At 34.4% G+C, this 23,062-nt stretch overlaps 2 protein-coding genes across 4 annotated transcripts in view; one reads left to right on the plus strand and one right to left on the minus strand.

Annotated features, from left to right (window-relative positions):
- Window positions 1-23,062, plus strand: part of IFT74 (intraflagellar transport 74) — a 93,078-nt gene that overhangs the window by 22,253 nt on the left and 47,763 nt on the right. For all 3 annotated transcript variants that reach the window (XM_005904804.3, XM_070375970.1, XM_070375971.1), the window contains 3 exons: window positions 14,236-14,374; window positions 15,774-15,836; window positions 20,986-21,129. In XM_005904804.3, coding sequence (XP_005904866.2) covers window positions 14,236-14,374; window positions 15,774-15,836; window positions 20,986-21,129 — 346 coding nt within the window. The remainder of the gene's footprint in view (window positions 1-14,235; window positions 14,375-15,773; window positions 15,837-20,985; window positions 21,130-23,062) is intronic.
- On the minus strand, window positions 256-4,419 carry LRRC19 (leucine rich repeat containing 19). The gene is made up of 4 exons (XM_005904803.2): window positions 4,339-4,419; window positions 2,847-3,360; window positions 1,090-1,278; window positions 256-584 (listed from the first exon to the last, which is right to left on the minus strand). The coding sequence occupies exons 1-4, from the start codon at window positions 4,417-4,419 to the stop codon at window positions 256-258; spliced, it is 1,113 nt and encodes a 370-aa protein (XP_005904865.2).

Genomic DNA, 23,062 nt, shown 5'->3' on the forward strand with positions numbered 1-23,062 from the left:
ATTTTGGGTCTCATATATACTGCTGAGAATAGTAATGCTAGTATTTTAACTGTTAGGTATCAAGGAGTGGCAGTTACTGTATTTGGACCTACTTGCACAAAGCCAATGAGAAGAGTGTAATTTTATGATATTTATGTGTTGCAATTAATATGATGGTCTACTGGCCATAGTTCAGTATATCATTGATCAAAATTTCCATGCGTAAAATGTGAGTGAGCTGGTAACATTTTTTTAAAAATCAAATATTGAAAGAAATTAATTTTCTTCACGTGATTCGTGAGTATCTATATATTTGTCTTCAATAAACCCATCATCATCTACCACAAATGAATGTAGTTGATCAAATATTACTGTAGTTTCTTCAGAGTTTGTGTCTGGTATCTGTGAAGGAGAACTTGGATTTCCAGTAAAACTATCTTCATAGGTTTCTGCTTCATGCTCTTCCAGACGATGATGATTATAACTAAGCAGAAAATTATACCATACTGGACATTTGATAGCAATTGAAATGAGTAGTGAAGTCATCACTACAGCGACAACAACACCGACAAGAAAAGCCCAGCTTTTTCCATGAGATTCATGTTCTTAAATGGAATAACGAGAAAGAAAGGGTAGGAGAGGAATTTTGTTAAATTGACAAAAATAAAATAATCATAATTACATGTCCTAATAACTCCCCAATATTGGTATTAGAAATAAATATCCATAATCTATAAGCAAAAGTTACTAAAAGTGCAGTAAATAAAGATATTTCATATTGTGGTGCAAGAATACCTTTTTTCAAAATAACTACCTATCTTTGCATTGTTTATCCATTCGCTCAGAAACATTATTGATTTATACCTGTTAAGTATTGTGACTTAACTAGTTAATACCAAGGCTCAGAGAAGTAAAATAATTTGCATAATGGCATTTGACTAATAACTAGCAGAGCCTACTTAAGAAACCCAATATTTTGTTAATCATTTCTTGAGTGGAGGAATTGTTCTTTTACACTGTTTCAAGAAATTTAAAATGCAGAAAAATGAGAACTATCTCAGTTTATTTAGTATGCTATCCTCAGCAATATTAATATTCAAAACAAATTACCTGAATTTCTTGTCAAGTTGTTCAGAGAGTTATTAAATGTTGAATTGCTAATGGACTGAAAAGGAATGTGAAGGTCTTCAGTTATAGATGAAGGAAATTTTGAGTAGCATTCAGCCTTGTAAGGTACTGTTTTGATATTGTAGCACTTCAGGATATCTGGATAGCTACACATGGTGATGCTCTCATTTTCTAGTAAAATAGAAAAAAATAAGATTTATTATGGAAAATAAGATTATTATGGTTAATAAATTATTATGGTTAACAACATCTTATAATTTTTTATCTGGAACTTTTTTGACATATCTATCTGTGATTAAAGGTGTAAGAAAGAAGCTAATTATATTTGTCTAGCAACAAAATGTGGAGAAGGCAATGGCCACCCACTTCAGTACTCTTGCCTGGAAAATCCCATGGACAGAGGAGCCTGGTAGGCTGCAGTCCATCGGGTCCCGAAGAGTCAGACAACTGAGCGACTTCACTTTCACTTTTCACTTTCATTTTTCACTTTCATACATTGTAGAAGGAAATGGCAACCCACTCCAGTGTTCTTGCCTAGAGAATCCCAGGGACGGGGGAGCCTGGTGGGCTGCCGTCTATGGGGTCACACAGAGTTGGACATGACTGAAGTGACTTAGCAGCAGCGGCAGCAGCAGCAACAACAAAATGAAGAAAGATGCCTATTTCTGTTTATTAAGTTATTTTATAAATACAGTTTAAGTTTAGTTCTTGTGTATTGTTCAGTTTGTCTGTGTTAGTAAAGATGTTATGATTTAGATTGTGGTAAACATCTGGACCATGGTATATAGTTTAGAAAATAGGGTACCTACTTCCACCTACTCTCTGACAGGATATCCTTAGAAAAGAAGTACTTTTAAAAATGACAATAGTTAGGACATGGAAACAACCTAGATGTCCATTGGCAGATGAATGGATAAAGAAATTGTGAGATATATATCTATATATATAGATATATAGATATATATAATGGAATATTACTCAGCCATAAAAAGGAATGCATTTGAGTCAGTTCTAGTGAGGTGGATGAACCTAGAGCTTATTATACAGAGTGAAGTAAGTCAGAAAGAGGAAAATAAATTTCGCATATTAACGCATATATACAGAATGTAGAAAAATGGTATTTTCAGGGTAGGAATAGAGACGTAGACATAGAGAACAGACTTTAGACATAGCAGGGGAAGGAGAGTGTGGGACAAATCGAGAGAGTGGCACTGACATATATTCACCACCATGTGTAAAATAGATAGCCAGTGGGAAGCTGCTGTATGGGCACAGGGAGCTCAACCTGGTGCTCTGTGACAGCCTAGAGGGGTGGAATGGAATGGGGGTAGGGGGAGGTTCAGGAGGGAGGGGACGTATGTGTATTTGTGGATGATTCACCCTGTTGTATGGCAGAAGCCAACACAATATTGTAAAGCAATTATCCTCCAATTAAAAATAAATTTTTAAAAAACAGTAAAAGAAAATAAGTCTTATGTGTTGAAAGTGCAAACAGTATACAGAGTGACAGTTTCATCTTACATATGTAGAACATTCAAGCTTCTTCTCTTATTTCTTTTTTTCTCGAGAGGCAGAGGGAGAGCTTGTATTCAGCAACTACTTTTCAGTGTTTTCTCCTGTTTCCATTAAACAGGAATAGTTTCCTTTGCTTTAAGACATGAAATGAGAAACACTTCTAGGGTGGCACAAGCCAAAATCAATCATTTTGGTTTTGACTAATTTAAATTATAAATGCTTACCTAGTGTCACATTCGATGTCTTCAACCAGTTTTGCAAATTCAGTAGACTACAGGAACAGTTCCATGGATTTCCATACAAAATTATGAATTCCAGATGAAACAGTTGTGGTACATCAAAATAGCTTATCAAATTGCCGTGCAAATTCAATAGTATCAGGTTTTTAAGAGGCAAAAATGTTTTAGGATTCAGTTGAACTATTTTGTTTTGGCAGAGATATAACTTTTTCAGTTTATGTAATCCTGTAAAGGCACTCTGTTGAATTGTGTGGATGGAATTTCTACAGATATTTAAAATTTCTAGATTGGACAGATTACTGAAACTATTATTAAATAGGTTAGTGACTTTGTTCTCAACCAAATAGAGCTCACTGAGTAAAAAATATGTCTGTAGAACTCTTGTGTCTGTAATATTTAGAGTAATTTGATTATAACTGAGGTCAAGTATAGTAACATTTTTACTGATATTTGCTGGAATCAAAGAATAATTCTTTGCAGTAGAATTACATTTGACTTCCTAAAAAAGAGAAAATTTGAAATGCATTAATAAGGAAAAATATTGACAAAATTTCCCAAATTTTCATATCTAGGCATTTAGACATAGGAAGGAAATTCTTTTAGGAAAAAAGTTTACTATCTAATCCTTTGATGTTAAAATATGTAAAAAGGTAAAGCAAATACTCCTTTTTAAAATTGGGATGGAGTGTTGAAGATTAAGGAAATTTTGAAGTCATACAGGTATCTTCCAACAGTTAGTAAATAATTATTATTGAAAGAATATTGATATATTACCATTTATATATGTGGAAATAAATGGTAAATAATTCTGTTAATTTATTTAGTATTTTAGTATGCAAGATGGATGTTTATAATGAGAAAATAATGTAAAAATATGTAATTTTAAAAAATCAGAGCTACCAACATTATATCTAAGATTATTAAATAATTAAAAAACAACATTTGGTATCTAACTCTATAGGGTTAACAGCTCAAACTTTGGTGTTTTAAAGGAAAATATCTTGTAATAGAAATTGAGCCATGTGTTAAAGTCAGCCGACAAGAAGTGTGTCGCCTATGTGGATATAGATCCAAAGAAATAGTTCTTGTTTCAACTGTTTTTGCAGTTGAAATGTCCCCTAATAGTAATAATCATAATCATAATGTAACAACAATAATTTCCCTCATAAATATGTTTTTTACAAAAGTTTTCTACATTTTAAAGTGTTTTTATGTCTTAACTAATCTCTGATCTTATAGTGAAATTTTATGTATTTCTTGCTTTTAAAGAACTTAGTTTTTTATAAAAAGAAGACTGCTTTTGTCCACTTACAATCTGGCTCAGAGATCACATGTTTTGAATATACCCTACTAACTAAAGAGTTCATTTTGATAGTTTGATTTTTTTTGGTTATATTGCCTTCAATATTTTACTGTTTAAATTTACCCAAAATATACCTTTGAAAATATTTTCACTGCTTTAATTGTAAAAACTTACTGTTTTAGAAGTCTGGCTTTTGTCTGATAATAATAGCATGGAGAGCAGCCAAAACAAGATTGTGATGCTCATGGTTTTCATACTGCTAACCTGATAGAAAAGAGAGTGTTTACATCTTGTTAGGAGACTAGAACATTAGTCTTTTGAGGACATTTTGATTTCCTTTTTACTCCTTTTAAGTCTTTTTTTCTTAAAATATGTAAAATAGGAAACAAGGAAAGATCCCTTCACCCTCCCTGCACTCTGATCTTAGAAACTGAAATGCTCCTGGGGAGAATGAAAGAGTAATTTTCAGGATATCTTTTTAGTTCCTAGATCTATTGAAAGGAACTTTAAAACAATTGAGGTGGTTGTGCATTTTAAAATTTTTATATATATATGCACAAAAGAAAGTCTAGAAGGATATATATACTTATGTATGTATATATTAATACATCTTTAAATATATACTCATATTGCTACTTCTTCACTTTTCGACTTTAGGCATTATCTATTGATATTATCCTTTGACTTAACATTTTGGAAGATGAGAGTCCTCAGCTTGCTTTCCAATAGCTCACTACTTTCATCTTCAGTGCATCAAATATATATCTACTGTCTCTTCACTTTCCTTATCTTCAATGCATCAAATATATATCCAGTGTCTCTTCACTGTCCAAACATAGTCAATTGTCATTTTGGTTGGACGACGGAAGCGACTTAGCAGCAGCAGCAGCAGTTTATGTAACTCAGTTTATACTTCAAGAATGTATAAAACTGTCAAAGACTGAGCCCTGTTAACAGGATTATTATTCTGTTCCTGCATACTTTTTTATCTAGTTACTTGTGTTTGTTTTCTTTTCCTGTGCTTAGGGTTTTTTCACCCTTTAATTTATACACAAACACTCTTAGCAAATCTCTCAATAGTTTACGTATATTAGATATTTTAATCTATTTCATTTGCTTGAAAAAGTCTCTCCTAGATCCTGCTGCCATGCTCTGATATGGATAAGCTGATCATTAGGCTCTCTATGGAATTATTGACCTCCACTCTCCTTCCATCCTCATTGTAGAGATTCTCTTTTGCCCTTGTTACTGGATTCCTGTTTTCTAGAATGCCTTGTTTTGGATTACTGCCATGGAGTTTCCTTCCTGAAAAGGTCCTTAAGAGGAAATACTTTTTAGACCTTGAAAGATATTTTGGCTAGAAATTTTAAGTAGGATTTCTTAGAATTCTAAGTAGGAAATGATTTTCCCTCAAATGGTTGATGGCATTGCCCCGTTGTCTTCGGATTTCTAGTACAGTCATCCCTTGGTATCTGCAGGGGATTGGTTTCTAGAAGCCCCTGCAGATACCAAATCTGTAGATGTTCGAGTTCCTTATATAAAATGGTGTAATGTAATGAATATACATTACAAAGGGCCTGATTTTGTATTCACAGGTTTTACTTCTGTGGATTCAACCAACCATGACTGTCTTACTGTTAAGAAATGAGATGCTATGCCATTCTAATTCTTTATCCTTTTACGTAACTTGCCAGTTCTTAACCCCAAAGCTTTTTTTCTGAAGTATGTTGCTGAACAATATTATAGAAGTTAGAGGTATATTGTATAGTGATTCAGAATTTTTAAAGACTATACTGCATTGATAGTTATTATTAAAATATTGGCTGTATTCTCTGTGCTGTACAATATAGCGTTAATGTGGCTATTCTGAAATTTCATGATCCTTTGTGAGAGTCTATTTTGTGAAAGTCTATGTAATAGGTACTTGGTGGGTGGTTTCAATCGGAAAACAGTGGGAATCTTTCTGAATTATTTCATTGATGATATTGATAATTTTACCTCCCTTTCTAGAACTCCTTTAATTCTAAAAGGAATTGGATCTCCTTGTATGATTTTCTAATCTTTTATGTGTACTTGTCTGCATTTCATCTCTGTGTGTTTTTGCTCTGCTTTCTGAAACTTTATCTTCAAACTCTTCTATTAAAGTTTACTTTTTCCTGTTATCTTCTTAATTCTCAGAGCTATTTTTAATTCTCTGAAAATTTCTTTTGTAGTATTCTGGCATATGAATATATTTTCTTATTTCTTCTTGTTGTATCCCTTGTTTGTTTGTTTTTTTTTTCCCTTGAAAAGCCTTTGTGTCTTCAGGTCACGTTTTCCAGTTTCTTTTAATAAGTATCCTTTATATTAGAGGATTTCTTTTAAACTTCCCATATCTGTTAATATTTGGTTTCAGTTCAGTTCAGTAACTCAGTCGTGTCTGACTCTTTGTGACCCATGAATTGCAGCATGCCAGGCCTCCCTGTCCATCACCAACTCCCAGAGTTCACACAGACTCACGTCCATCAAGTCGGTGATGCCATCCAGCCATCTCATCCTCTGTCATCCCCTTTTCCTCCTGCCCCTGATCCCTCCCAGCATCAGTCTTTTCCAATGAGTCAACTCTTCTCATGAGGTGGCCAAAGTATTGGAGTTTCAGCTTTAGCATCAGTCCTTTCAAAGAACACCCAGGACTGATCTCCTTTAGGATGGACTGGCTGGATCTCCTTGCAGTCCAAGGGACTCTCAAGAGTCTTCTCCAACACCACAATTCAAAAGCATCAATTCTTCGGCACTCAGCTTTCTTCACAGTCCAACTTTCACATCCATACACGACCACTGGAAAAACCATAGCCTTGACTAGACGGACCTTTGTTAGCAAAGTAATGTCTCTGCTTTTGAATATGCTATCTAGGTTGGTCATAACTTTCCTTCCAAGGAGTAAGCGTCTTTGAATTTCATGGCTGCAGTCACCATCTGCAGTGATTTTGGAGCCCAGAAAAATAAAGTCTGACACTGTTTCCCCATCTATTTCCCATGAAGTGGTGGGACCGGATGCCATGATCTTCGTTTTCTGAATGTTGAGCTTTAAGCCAACTTTTCCACTTTCCTCTTTCACTTTCATCAAGAAGCTTTTTAGTTCCTCTTCACTTTCTGCCATAAGGGTGATGTCATCTTCATATCTGAGGTTATTGATATTTCTCCTGGCAATCTTGATTCCAGCTTGTGCTTCTTCCAGCCCAGCGTTTCTCATGATGTACTCTGCATATAACTTCAATAAGCAGGTGACAATATACAGCCTTGATGTACTCCTTTTCCTATTTGGAACCAGTCTGTTGTTCCATGTCCAGTTCTAACTGTTGCTTCCTGACCTGCATATAGGTTTCTCAAGAGGCAGGTCAGGTAGTCTGGTATTCCCATCTCTTTCAGAATTTTCCACAATTTATTGTGATCCACACAGTCAAAGGCTTTGGCATAGTCAATAAAGCAGAAATAGAGGTTTCTGTGGAACTCTCTTGCTTTTTCTATGATCCAGTGGATGTTGGCAATTTGATCTCTGGTTCCTCTGCCTAATACTTGGTTTAGGACTTACATTATACGAATGGAAAATGAAAAAACTGATTGGAAACTGCATTTGTGTGGTTTTTTTTTTTTTTTTTAATATTTTCTTGATGTATGGACCATTTTAAAAGTCTTATTGGATTTGTTACAGTATTGCTCCTGTTTTATGTTTTGGTTCTTTGGCCCCCTGACCAGGGATTGAACAGTGTGCCCCCTGGAGAATTCCCAGCTCTTACACAACTTTAGACTTTACTATACAGTGACCTTAATAGGCTTTTTCTTGGGGAATCCCTAACGTCATTATCTTTAGATTGTTCCTTTTGGGCTGCTTAGATTCTTCAAAATGACTTTTCTGATCTACTGCCTGAAAAGGTGACACAAAGTGGCCAGCATTCTGAGAGGTGACTGGTGAAAAAGTTGGGTTTAGCTCAGTAATTAGTATTTAATGTTATTTTCCCCGCTTTTGACATAATATCCCTGCAGTCACTTGTGCCCAGATTCCATTAGTTTTATTCTCCACAGAGTAAAAAAAAAAACACCTCATTTTTCTGCTTAGGTAGGAGGGGAACTTTACCTGACTGGGCAGTGTCCGGGAGAAAGACTTTGAGCTGTTTCAGCCTCTCCTTTTCTACTTCCAGAATACCTGGTGCTGCCAATCTCTGAGCCGTCTAGGGGTTCTGCAGTATAAAACAAGTAGCTTCTCAGCTTTCCCCACTGCTGGCTTCAGAAAATTTTGGTTTCCTAGTTGGTTTCCACTTAACTTTTAGCTTTCTAGTTTCTAGATTTTATTTCTGTTTCCTCTTCTATTCATTTTGTCATTATAAGTTTCTGTACTTCATATTACCTTTTATTTTCATTTTATTAGGTTTTTGAACAGGAGTTAATGTTAGTGGGTACATTCAACATGCCCTAACTAGAAATTGTCATTTATTTCAGTAATTCTTCTCACTAAATACTTTCCATTTAGTCATTTTATTCATGACCTTAATGTTTCTTATTTTTATCTGTTTTCTTAAAATCAGTGTTAGAAGCTGCTGCATAAAGCAACTATACGCCAATAAAAATTAATTTTAAAATTATCTATTAGTTAATTTGAAAAAGAAACTGCTGCAAATGAGCTGTTTGAAAGGATATGAATATGTTATGTTATTATCATCCTTAGTGATTTTTAAAAATTTAGTCTTTTGAACCTTCTTATAGCACTTACTATAATTAGTTGCTTATGATTTTTTAGGGCAGTTTATTCCTTCAGAACAGGGAGTAAGAAACTACTCAGTTAACAAGATTCATTTCAAGTTACTAAAGTGTGTTGCCGTGTTAGCAATGAGGAATTTATTGTTATGTCAATACTGGTCTATTCTAATTAACTTCCTCATTGCCTTCAGTTTGATGATCTGTTTATGTTTATTCCCTTTCCAATTTCTTTCTTTCCACGGCTAAGTTAAAATTGTAAGGGAAAGCCACTGTTCTCCTAGATTTTGCAATTTGAATGTAGATCATAATAGCATCCCTTTTAGAGCCAGAAATGATTTCAAGCTATCACTTATGCCAGACCACTGCCCACAAAAGGGGATTCCTGAATCATGTATAAAAGGTTAAGTGCCCATGTTTAGCGATCTCTTGGAGTAAGTGTGCAACCTCCAATGGTTGTTTTGGTATTTCTCAATGGTGTAGTGAAATTCTTAGTGATGTTTTTGTAGGATGCCCATGTGAGTAATATAGAGGTAAGGGAGAAGTTCCGGGTTCTTTTTTTTAAGAGATAAATAGGATAATGATGAATAAAGGAAGCAGATAATCTATAAAGAAAAGGGTTGACATGAAATAGAAGCAGCTAGAAGAGGTAATGGAGGTCAGGTAGGATTGTGAGACTGTGGAAATGGAGACTGAGGATTGTCATGTATTTATTATGTTTATCAGCTACTTTATACTATCATGCTAAAGTGGATAAAATCATAAGGGTTAGAAAAGGAATCTTTTACCATGTTTCATCTCACCTCTTTCCGAGCCAAACCTAGACATTTTGATTAGACTGTAAGGTGCTAATTAAAATCACCAAGTGAACCATTTCTCATTTACTCTTAATTTGCAAGCACCACTATAATGATGCATATTATTAAGTGTGTCAGATTAACTTGGCTCTGAATTTTAATTTATTTGACACTGAACTCCATTTACGTAAGTTCTCCTTTCCAGGGGGTTATTCACATAGCAAGGTGATATTTTGCAAAGTTGTGAGCACTGGTTAAACATCATGAGTCCTGTATTCAATTACCCATATCTTGTCTGTTTACAAGCTTAAGCAATTCTTTATGTAATAAAAAATCCCATAAAACACAAAAAAAAAAAAAAAGGAATCTTTTTAAATTTATATTTGATAAATTTTAGAGTTAGAAAAGACATATACTCAGAGCTTAAGGTAGATTTTGTTCAAGAAAACAGTCAACAAATCTAAAGCATTAGTAGGTCTAAAGCTATGAAATGCATTGATTGAGCCACACGGGCCATGGGGCTTTTCTTTTATTTGTACATCTTTTGAGAGGGAAAAGACTGATAAAGGGAGTTGGTGTTGACTGTCACAACACTACACAGACAAATCCTTAGACAGAAACATTTGCCAACAAATCCTTAAACAGACACAGTGGCTATCTTGAAGAAATCAAATTGATGAAATAAATAGCTGATAGCAGAAATTATTCTTGAGTCAGTTTACCCTGTTTAAAAAGTTGATTTAAAAGGAAACAGTTATTATTGCCTTTTTCTCCCTTTAAATTTTTTTCTCAATTTGAAATTTATTTTGAAATGATATTTTGGTTTGAGTTAAGTGATTAAAAAATAGAGAACAAATGGAATATCAGGTTTTTAAAAAATTGTTTTACAAGATTAAATATTCTTTTATATAGCCTATTCCCTAATTATAGGAAAAGAGACTTACACAAAAGGAAATGGTAGATATTGAGAAAGAAACAATGTTCTTCTTAGCACAGTTTCAGGTGTGAATTTCTGAGTTTTTGGTCATGTACTTTATATGGCTGTTATATACTGTGAAATAAAAAGATACCACTGTTATTTTGGCTTGGTTAAATAAAGTGTGTATACTGTAATACAGTTTTTCCATTAAATATTTTAGATATTTATACCAGAGTTCAATGTATTTATAGTAAGGTATTAAGAACTTTTCTCTTATAATTTCATAGAACTAACTTTCTTTTTATTTTTTTCAAATTTAAAAAGTTTTATAATGGAAAATTTCAAGGAAAAAACCTCTCAGGAAAAGAATCATCACCCAGTTTTAACAATTATCACCTATAATCCAGTCTTTTTTCATGTTACAAATTTGTTTTTAGGTTAATGTCACTTCCGATTGCTCTGTGATTAATATATTTCAAAATTAAAAGATCTTATAAGCTTGATTGGCTAAATGAAATCTTCCTCCCCCCAAATTACTTTGCTTTACGTTATTACTCTATTTGGAAAAGGTGTTTTGGCCATGTCCAGGTTTGTATTTCTAAGATAGCTGTCATGAAAACACAATTATATTTTCTGCTCTTTCATCACTTATTAAAGACAAAGATTTTTATATAGACTTAAGTGTAAATATGATTTTAAAAAATTCAACAACAATCACCAAACCTATAAATATATAGGATCTTACCTTTCCTTTTTTCTTTTGTCTCTGGGACTGGTGTGTAAGGAATCTGCTGTCTTTCTTCTACACCATTAAAAAAAAAAGCTATGTCATGTGATTTGTTTCACTTTGTCTTAACCTTTGTACTCACTGAACAGGTGAAAAAAAAACAAACTAGACTTCCTTAGCAAAAGATTGACTCGAAGAATAATTTCTTAAAGTCATCTTTGACTTTTTTAGTATAACAAGTAAGGTGGCTTTAGCTTAATCTTTGTGTTTCTTAATTTCTCTTAAGAAATTTAAATATTAACAAATTTACCTTGTCCGTTAAAGTATGTAATATTAAAAATGCATAATTTGAAAGATGCATTGCTAAAGTGATTTAAATGTTAGTCCTAAAGGTATTTTATATTTTGAAAGACTCAAGTTGAAAAGATCCCACTAAGTTTTGTATTCCGGTGAGTTTCACCTTTGTTGTTTACTCATTTTATAACACCATCATTGGTGGTTTTACTGCCAAGTTATAACAGGAGCAGACTGCTCAAAGCATCAGAAGACCCGCCCCTTGGCCATCGTGTGGCCCTCAAAGAATCAGTTACCTTCCTTGTGCTTCCTTGTGTAACTTCTGTGTAAAATGGAATACTTTTCCATTTTACATCTAATTGTAGTAGATAGATCAGGTAAAAACATAGTTAAAATTCATTGTTGGTAATAAATAATCATGGGGTTCAGAATGAGTTAGTTCTAACAGATTTAACTCAGTATCCCTAATGTGTGAAACAAAGAGATTGAAGTAGATGTTGTTTTATGTTTGAAATATCTATGAGTGCATATAACCATGTAAATTGTAGCAGCAGCAGACACATTTATTATGCTATAGTAATTGAGGTTCAAAGTGAAGACTTTACTTCTGTTTAACAACGAGACAAAAATAAATAGAAATTCCTTGGTGGGTTTAATTTTCTTCATCTGTTACTGTTTTGGGAACTTCATTTAATACCAGTTAACTTTTGATTCCTTTTATCTGAAGCACATAGAGTTTCCAAGAAAACAACTCTCTGAATATGGTTTGCCACATTTTCCATATTTATGGAGCAATACTTTGGGAAAAATAACAATTCTGATTCAACCCTTTGCTTAAATTCGTAACCTTTTTGAGCTGCAAAAGTACTTAGTAGTTCTTATATTCCTGTACAGTTTTTTAATGTTAAAAAGTTAGGTACACTTTAAAAGAAAATAGCCTATTACAGTAGAAAAATAGAAAATTGCTGATTGGTAACCTTCTTATGAAAATTAAATTGTCCCAATTGGCATAAAATCTCTGGGAATCTATCAGTACCCAAACGTCTAAGCCCTTTATGGGCCTTTGATTTATTAATGATATAATTTCTAATTTGTAACCATTTTAAACAGTTTTAAAAAGAGATGTCATCATTTGGTTTGTTCTTTTCTTTTGAAAATAGAAAAAAAAATAAATAGAAATTGCAGGTTGTCTGTTTCGTTATATTTATCTTTTATTTGGTTATTATGAGATTCTGTCTATAGGAAAATTTCTGAGTTTAGATTATTTTATTATGGTAGTAGGGTATGAGAGTGTAAAGTGTGTGGAGGATAGATATTTGGATCTGTGAGACTTACCTAGTGATTGTGAAAACTGTTAAAGTTGGTATCTGTATTTGAAAGAGATTGAATAGAATAATTATATTTTAAACTTAAAGTAGAAATTTGTGATATTGAAACAGAATTTAATTTTCAAGCAAGATTCAAGATTCAAATTCAAAATTTCTTTTTATATGTAATCTTGAAGTATTTAGATGATAACTATCATCCTACCTCTATTTTTTTCAGAATTTTTCTCTACCCTTTGTATAATTGATCTTGCATAGGTAGTAAGTGCACATCACTGGTACTTTTTGTGATTATTTGATAAAGATGGTTATTGTTTGTAATTAATATCATACTGCTGCTGCTGCTGCTGAGTCGCTTCAGTCGTGTCCGACTCTGTGCGACCCCTGAGACGGCAGCCCACCAGACTCCCTGTCCCTGGGATTCTCCAGGCAAGAACACTGGAGTGGGTACTACTTATATAATTAGACTTGTAATGTTCCTATTATATTCTCAAGGAAATTAGCTAATTATTTTACAGTGCTAAAGAACAGTTGATAATTTAGAAATATCAATTTTAATTAAAGCAGTAAAGAAGTTAAAGAAAATATATTAATTTAAAGCTATGAACTTTAAAATCAGATTGGACTGTTGATTTTCTTACTCTGCAGTGTAATCAGAGCTGTGTTACTTTAAATGATTTGGTAAACCGTACAAGATTTCCAAGATATCAAAGAATTCTATAGCAAAAAGATACTTGAAAACCACTGTTTTAAAATTTAACTTTCTTGTTAATCTTGAGGATATGATAAGAAGTACAAATGCATTCTGATCTATATAAGACTTTAAGGATTTTCTGTGATAAACTTTGTATTTTCTTACAAGAAAGTAAAGTGGAGAATAAGAAAATAGAAGGATTTGGGGATGAGAAGAGATGGATGCTAAAAAAGTCTGTGTTGATGGGGCAAATTTCTGTGTTCAGGTAGCTCAGTGATAAAGAGTCTGCCTGTAGTACAGGGGAGACGGGTTCAATCCTTGGGTTGAGAAGATCCCCTGAGGAAGAAAATGGCAATCCTGGTATTCTTGTCTGGGAAATCCCTTGGACAGAGGAGTCTGTCAGGCTGCAGTCCATGGCATTGCAGAAGAGTCAGACACAACTATGCAACTGAACACCAGCATAAGGAGTTATCACAAACTGCGGTTGAATAACTTATAAGTATCCTATGTACTTGAGACTGAGTAAAGTTAATTGATTTTCTCTTCATTATAGTAAGAGGAATATTGCATACTTTTGATTTCAGGAAGGAAAAACAAATTAGAAGTGTAGAAGAAGAAATTGAACAGGAAAAACAAGCAGCAGAGGGTATTATCAAAAATATGTCTCCTGAAAAACAAGTCAAGTATATAGAAATGAAAACCACAAATGAGAAATTATTACAGGTAATACTAGCTACTACTCTATGCTGGACTACAGCAATCTTACTACTAAAAATATGTTCTGAAAGTGGGCAGGATTGGCATCCCCTGAGAGCTTGACTAGACCTACTGATCAGAGTCTTCATTTTAACAAGATGATTCATACAAACCTTTAAATTTTGAAAAAACTCATCTAGAAAACTTTTTTTTCTTATGTTGTACAGTGACGTAACTTTTACTATATTATTCAGTTCTGTGCATCATTCATTTTTGCAGGTCATAAAGATATCAATACATGAAGCGCTTGTTTTTTAATGAGCTTTTAATGAAAACATTAAAAGGCCATATACAACAGAGCCATATGGATATTTACTTTCTTTCCTTTTCTTTCTTCCTAATAAACACCTTTTACTTGCTGTGTCCTCAGTTTGAACAGCTGTTGTCCCCTAATATGGTAAGCAATTTGAATGACTGCTGAGGGGTTATTGAGACTGCTCTCAGCATTCAGTCATAATGGTGACTCAGGTTTGCAAGGTATTATTGCCCTTTCATGCCCAGATTTTCTTTAAGCAAGCAATTAAAAGAGAATTAGTCCCCACAAATATCAATGAATGTAGTTTTAGTTTCTCAGATAATTCTTTATTGACAATTTAATATAATTTTTTATTTCAGAAACAATTTATGAAACATGATAAAACATTGATGAAAGAGTGTTATAAAAATGCTGAAATACTATCAAAATATAGCTAATATTGCACAGGGGTTTTTGAATGGGTCTAGTTGGCCCTTGAACAACTTGGATGTTAGGAACAGCAACCCCTGTGCAGTTTAAAACCTGTGTATAACTTACAGTTTGCCCTCAGTGTCTGAGGTTTCGCATCCACAGATTCAACCACCTTTGGACTGAGTAGTACATATTTCTTGAAAAAAAATCTGTATGTCATTGCACCCATGCAGTTCAAACCTGTTATGTTCAAGAGTCAATGGTAAACAGTTGAAGGGTCTTATCCCTAAGAGTGTGTTATGTAAATTGCTATAGGTCTTAGCCTGAAGAGAAAATGGTCAAAAAATATGGAAACATGGTTAAAAAGTCAAATAAAAATTATAGCTTTAAACAGTAACATCATTAATTTAAAGTCTTCTGATATTTGATATTCTCCAAACACAGTGATGATTCACTGAAAAGTTCTGGCTCCCTTTTAACAATTCATGAAGTATTTAAAAGGTAGATCATGGTAAGATTTTTAATAATGATGAAATAAATTGGCAAAATAGAAATAATGTTAATAAATTCTAGTCAAATTATAAGATATGGGTTGAAAATGTTTACAAAAGTTACTTCAACACATATATTTGAAATGTTGATAAATAAATTATTCTTATGTAATTTGCATATATATTTGCTTTTTTCCCTTCTTCTTAGGAATTAGATACACTTCAGCAACAGCTAGATTCACTGAATATGAAAAAAGAGAGCTTGGAATCTGTAAGTATAAAAAATAGTAAAAAAATAGATTCAGTGGGCATGGAAGCCCACTCCAGTGTTTTTGCCTGGAGAACCCATGGACAGAGGAGGCTGGCAGGCTGCAGTCCAAAGGGTCTCAAAAAGTCGGGACGTGACTGAAGCGACTTGGCACATCATGGCAGATTCAGTTATTGAGTACCTACCTGTACAAAAATCAGGGTGCCTGCTGAGGCACACAAAATCTAATGGTAATTTTAAAACATGTGAACAAGAGACTAAAAACAAATGAAAAAGGGGAGGTCAGTTCGTTAAAGATGTAAAAGCTCGCATTTGCTTTATTATTTATGTAAAGCATTTTGAGGGCTTCCCTGGTGGCTCAGAGGTTAAAGCGTCTGCCTGGAATGCAGGAGACCTGGGTTTGATCCCTGGGTCGGGAAGATTCCCCCGGAGAAGGAAATGGCAACCTACTCCAGTACTCTTGCCTGGAGAATCCCATGGATGGAGGAGCCTGGTAGGCTACAGTCCATGGGGTCGCAAAGAGTCAGACACGACTGAGCGAAAAGCATTTTAAAATTCACAAAACATATTTGTTATAAAATATTAAATAAGATGAATGTAAAGATCCCTGTTTCTTTTCTCTCTTTCTAGACAGTTGCTCTTACATTTGCTGAGTGCTTATTATGTGCTTTTTTGAGCTCTTCATATGTGTCACCAGCATTGTTATTTTACCTTCACAACAGTCCTCTAATCCTATCTTTGTTTTACTGTTGACAAAAACCTCAAGTCGAATGTACAGTGGATATACTGTCTGCAGCTTTTGTTTTTTTTTAATATAACGTTCTCTCTCAAATGTCTGTTCATGTCAACTCTTAAGATATCTCCCTCATTATTTGAAATTACTGCACTATACTACATTGCATGATTATATATAGCACAGCCTTGTAGATGACTAGGCTTTTCATAGTTTTTTTTAAGATTATGAAACAATGTTGTAGTAAAAATATACATTTTTGCTGAGTTACTATGAGTGTATCTTAAGATAAATTTCCCACATTGGGTAAAAAGTTACAAACTTCTAAAATGTTGTGACATTGCCAAATTGCCTTCCGAAAAGCTTGTTTCATTTTATACTCCTAATCCCAATGTATGAAAGTGTGCATTTCCCCATATATTCATTAATAGCATGCATTATCAATCCATCGTTTGCCTCCTTTGTCAAAAATAAGGTATCCATAAGTGCATGGGTTTATTTCTGGGCTCTCTTGTTCCATTGGTCTATGTTTCTGTTTTTGTGCCAGTATCATACTGTCTTGATGACTGTAGGTTTGTAGTATAATCTGAAGTCAGGAAGGTTGATTCCTCCAGCTCCATTCTTCTTTCTCAAGACTGCTTTGGCCATTTGGGGTTGTGTTTCCATATGAAATGTGAAATTTTTTGTTCTAGTTCTGTAAAGATGCCATTGGTAATTTGATAGGGATTGCATTGAATCTGTAGACTGCATTTGGTAGTATAGTCATTTTCACAATATTGATTCTTCCTACCCAGGAACATGGAATATCTCTCCACCTGTTTATGTTGTCTTTGATTTCTTTCACCAGTGTCTTATAATTTTCTATATACAGTTATATAGGTTTATTCCTAGATATTTTATATGTTTTTGTTGCAGTAATGAATTCCTTAATTTTTATTTCTGATTTTTCATTGTTAGTATACAGGAATGCAAGTGATTTCTGTGTATTGATTTTGTATCCTGTGACTTTGCTAAATTCACTGGTTAGCTCTAGTAATTTTCTGATAGTATCTTTAGGGTTTTCTATGTATAGTATAATGTCATCTGCAAAAAGGGAGAGCTTTACTTCTTTCTGATCTGGATTCCTTGTATTTCTTTTTTGAAATAAATTTTTTATGTCACTCTTTTTGGCATTAGTACATATATGCCTAAAACTACATGAATGTAAAGAAATGTTACAATATTCTCAAATGAAGAAAAGGTAAATCCCAACTCTGTTTAACCTTAGCTGGATTCCTTTGTGAATTTTTTGGTAGGAGGGTGGACTTGTTCTTTAAAACAACATTATGTCAAATATCAGTCAACAAATATTTAATATCTGCTGTATGCTCACTACTGTGCTAAGTATTATTGATTCAGTTCACAGGTGTGTGAAAAAAATCAGGTGAAGGATCAACATGAGCTTGAGTCTTCAGGAATGGTTTTATCAAGATGAAATTTGAACATGTCTATAAGTGGTTAAGTAAAATGGAAGGGGAAGATACTGTGAAGAGGGATATCTCAAAATGTCTGCATTTTTTTCTGTTGATGTTTTATTATCATGACTTTTCACCTGAAGCTAATATATTGTTGGTACAAAAGTAATTGTGGCTTTGAATTGTTGAAATTTGCCATTTGATATTGGAGAAGGAAATTGGCAACCCACTCCAGTGTTCTTTCCTGGAGAATCCCAGGGACTGGGGAGCCTGGTGGGCTGCCGTCTTACGGGGTTGCACAGAGTCAGACACGACTGACGTGACTTAGCAGCAGCAGCAGCCATTTGATATTGTAATACATTCTTAAATAAATATGGTTCTGTTATACATCATTTTAATGCATATTTCTCACTTCATGTTTTCTTGCTAGTGACTTATTACTTGCTATTTATTTATATTTATTTTAGAATATAGAAATGATGTTAGACAAAAAGCAAATTGGAGCAATTTTTTTTATTTGAGGATTTTTTTTTATTCGACTTCAAAATGGGTCATAAAGCAGCAGACACAACTCACAACATGAGCACTGCATTTGGCCCAGGAATTGCTAACAGACATACAGCGCAGTGGTGATTCAAGAAGTTTTGCAAAGAAGATGAGAGCCTTGAAGATGAGGAGTGCAGTGGCCAGCCATCGGAAATTGACAAAAACCAATTGAGATCTATCATCATAGCTGATCCTCTTACATCTACACAAGAAATTGCCTAAGAACTCAGCATCAACCATTCTACAGTCATTCAGCATTTGAAGCAAATTGGAAAGGTGAAAAAGCTCGATAGATGGGTGCCTTGTGAACTGACCGAAAAGCAAAAAAATCATCATCCTGAAGTGTTGTCTTCTCTTATTCTATGGAACAACAATGAACTATGTCTCAATTGGATTGTGACATGCAATGAAAAGTGAGTTTTATGTGACAACTGGTGACAACCAGTTCAGTGATGGGACTGAGAAGAAGCTTCAAAGCACTTCCCCAAACCAAACTTATACCATAAAAAGGTCTTAGTCACTGTTTGGTGGTCTGCAGCCCATCTGATCCTCTACAGCTTTCTGAATCCAGAAAGAATTCAACAGAAATGGCCCAATTCTTTGCCACGATAATGCCCGACCCCATGTTACACAAGCAATGCTTCAAAAGTTGAAAAATTTGGGTTATGTAGTTTTGCGTCATGCACCATATTCACCTGACCTTTCACCAACCAATTACCAGTTCTTCAAGCATTTCAACAACTTTTTGCAGGGAAGTGCTTCCACAACCAGCAGGAGGCAGAAAATGCTTTCCAAGAGCTAGTCGAATCCTGAAGCACGGATTTTTATGCTACAGGAATAAACAAACATTTCTTGTTAGCAAAAATGTGTTGTTGCTATTTTCATTAATAAAGATGTGTTTGAGCTTAGTTATAATGATTTAAAATTCATGGTCCAAAACCACAGTTACTTTTGTACCAACCTAATACTTACACTGTGTATATAACCCTTTGCCTGTGGACTTTCAGACATTTCCTCTTGTTCACTTTTTCCCTTTTATATTATTTTTTCTCTTTGGCTTTCAAAAAGGAGGAGCTCTTCCCTCTTAAAAATCTTATTAATGCTGTGGGCCTGCTTTCAGATATCAGCATTAACTTTTATTTTTGTTAACTTAGAAAAATTCTTTAGATCTCAGATAATCAATTTTCACATCTGTAAAACAGAATTAATGGTACTGTCTTACAGAGTTGCTTTGAGTGTTAAAAGAATATGAAGTATAAAGTCTATACTTTATATATAAGTATATATACTTATAAAGTATATATGTATAAGGTATATAAAGAATTTGAAGTATAGTGCCTGGCAGAGAATACATGCTCAATAAATAGTAGCTTCAAATGTCATTTTCATCATTATAATCACCACTAACACCCCTAGCTCTTTTTATTTTCTTTTGAAATTATGCTATCCCTTATTTTCTCTTTGTGAACAGTAGAACAGTGGGGAATACATGGTAATTTTACTACTCATTTCTACTAGTTTCCTAGTGCTGCTGTAATAAAGTTTTACAAACTGAGTGACATAAAACAACAGAGGAAATATTCTAATACTTCTGGAGGCTAAAGGTCTTAAAGTATCAGCAGAGACTTGTTTCCTCTGGAACACTAGGTAGAATCCTTCCTTGCCTATTCTTAGCTTCTGGTACTGGCTGTCAGTCCTTGGTATTTGCTCCTTAACTTGTATCTGTATCACTCTGTTCGCCGGTGTCATCAAATGGCATTCTCATGTATCTCTGTGTGTGTGTGTGTATGTATGTATCTCTGTTTTTATCCTCATGTATCTCTGTTTTTATCTTTTCCAATAAAGACAGTAGTTATACTGGATTAAGATTCACCTTAATGAGCTCAAGATATCAGAACTTAATTAAATCTGCACAGACTGCATTTCAAATTAGGTCACGTTCACAGGTGCTGGAGATTAGGACTTCAACGTATATTTTGGGGGGATATAATTCAACCCATAACATTGTAGGAAAACATATATATGATCTATTTAGGGGAAAATATCTTCCTTCTAGAGATCAGTTCTTTGGCCTTTGGATTAGGTTTTGTGGTTCAAGTTATACATAGATCATTTTGTTTTCTTTATTATCTTCCCTCTGGTAGAGATGTCTGTATCTTTGTTTAGGTCTTATATTTAGAAACTAAAATAAACTAAAGCTACCACCTTCTTGTGAATCTTAGACTGAATCGCTTACAAACGTATATAGGGATTTATTTTTATTCTTCAGTGTTTAGAATTTGTAGCGTTCTTGAGTATTATAGATATTTGATATCTCTATTTAAAAAAGCTCGTAGTTTAAATTTGTCCTTAGTTATAAACTGGAAACTATTTGAATAGTTTTTGATAAAACTAAAATTATTTTTTTAATTCTCTTTAGGAAATCGCACACTCCCAGGTAAAACAGGAGGCTGTATTGTTACATGAAAAACTTTATGAGTTGGAGTCCCATCGAGATCAGATGATTGCAGAAGACAAAAATATGGGATCTCCAATGGAAGAAAGAGAGAGATTACTCAAGCAGGTAGAAAAAACAAACATACTTATTTTAAAATGTCAGGATTTGGTAAATGTATACATTTGTTTTATTTAAGGCATATGCATTGAACAGAAAGCCAATAAGCTTATTTAAAAAACAAAAGGGTGAAAAGCAAACTCCACCTAAATTAATATGAACTGCTTGACCAAGAAAATCCAGATAAAAGTCATTTCTCACATAAAAACTTTTTATTTTTTTTACTTAAATTCTAATTTTGTATGGTCTTCATGCATATTTGATCATTTTTTAATGTTTTGGTTCCTTACAAGAAAAACTCTTCTTATTGGTCAGTAAATAATTAGACAATCTTACAGAAAATGTATTCCATTATTTGCTTTAGGCCTCATATTTGGAAAGTTAAGTGCCCCAAGGCTGATGACTTTGTGTGGTTATTTCTATCAGTGCCTGGATGAAAGTGAATGGATTTAAAATGTCCTGTGAGATCACAGTATGTCAGCATGTTGTATCACATCTGTTCAGTAGTTTTCTCACTGCGCCAAGGCTGGCTTTAATTTAGCCTATTATTTATCCTGAGACACCCTAAAACACCCTAAACATACAGCCCTTAGGAGCCTATATATTTGGGAAACAGCTCTAGTGAATAACCTGTAAATGGGACTCCTTTGTGGTCTTAGATTGAATCCAATGGGTTTGTAAGAACAGTAAGGATCACCTCAAGCTTCCCAGGTGGCATTAGTGGAAAAGAACTGGCCTGCCAGTGTAGGAGACACAAGAGGCGCAGGTTCAATCCCTGGGTTGGGAAGATTCCCTGGAAGAAGGCATGGCAACCCTCTCCATATTCTTGCTTGGAGAATCCCATGGACAGGGGAGCTTGGTGGGCTAAGTACATAGGGTCACAAAGAGTCAGACTCAAATGAAGCAACTTAGCACACACAGGAGCTATTTAGGTATTAGAATCATTCCATAAAGGTATTATAATCTAGAATCTCTGAAACTCCTTGGAAAGAGATCATTGAAGGGGACTAAAGAGTGATCCTGGGATAGAATTGCTAAATAAAATATAGAAGATTAAGTTAAATTTGAATTTCAGATAAGCAATGAATAATCTTTCAGAATAAATATATACATAAAGATGATAGATCAGATCAGATTAGTCGCTCAGTCGTGTCCGACTCTTTGCGACCCCATGAATCGCAGCACGCCAGGCCTCCCTGTCCATCACCAACTCCCAGAGTTCACTCAGACTCATGTCCATCGAGTCAGTGATGCCATCCAGCCATGTCATCCTCTGTCGTCCCCTTCTCCTCTTGCCCCCAATCCCTCCCAGCATCAGAGTCTTTTCCAATGAGTCAACTCTTCGCATGAGGTGGCCAAAGTACTGGAGTTTCAGCTTTAGCATCATTCCTTCCAAAGAAATCCCAGGGCTGATCTCCTTCAGAATGGACTGGTTGGATCTCCTTGCAGTCCAAGGGACTCTCCAGAGTCTTCTCCAACACCACAGTTCAAAAGCATCAATTCTTCAGCGCTCAGCCTTCTTCACAGTCCGACTCTCACATCCGTACATGACCACAGGAAAAACCATAGCCTTGACTAGACGAACCTTTGTTGGCAAAGTAATGTCTCTGCTTTTGAATATGCTGTCTAGGTTGGCTGTAACTTTCCTTCCAAGGAGTAAGCGTCTTTTAATTTCATGGCTGCAGTCACCATCTGTAGTGATTTTGGAGCCCAGAAAAATAAAGTATGACACTGTTTCCACTGTTTCCCCATCTATTTCCCATGAAGTGGTGGGACCGGATGCCATGATCTTCATTTTCTGAATGTTGAGCTTTAAGCCAACTTTTTCACTCTCCTCTTTCACTTTCATCAAGAGGCTTTTGAGTTCCTCTTCACTTTCTGCCGTAAGGGTGGTGTCATCAGCATATGTGAGGTTATTGATATTTCTCCCGGCAATCTGGAT

This window comes from Bos mutus, chromosome 8 (genome assembly GCF_027580195.1).
Source record: "Bos mutus isolate GX-2022 chromosome 8, NWIPB_WYAK_1.1, whole genome shotgun sequence".
Lineage (NCBI taxonomy): Eukaryota > Metazoa > Chordata > Mammalia > Artiodactyla > Bovidae > Bos > Bos mutus.

Bases quoted from the DNA above. Each gene is read 5' to 3' on its own strand.
- LRRC19 (XM_005904803.2), bottom strand. From the start codon at position 4,419: ATGAAAACCATGAGCATCACAATCTTGTTTTGGCTGCTCTCCATGCTA. The intron at 3,361-4,338 runs GTAAGTTTTTAC...TCTCTTTTTTAG, and splicing joins AAAGCCAGACTTCTAAAACA to GAAGTCAAATGTAATTCTAC. The intron at 1,279-2,846 runs GTAAGCATTTAT...CTATTTTACTAG, and splicing joins GACATCGAATGTGACACTAG to AAAATGAGAGCATCACCATG.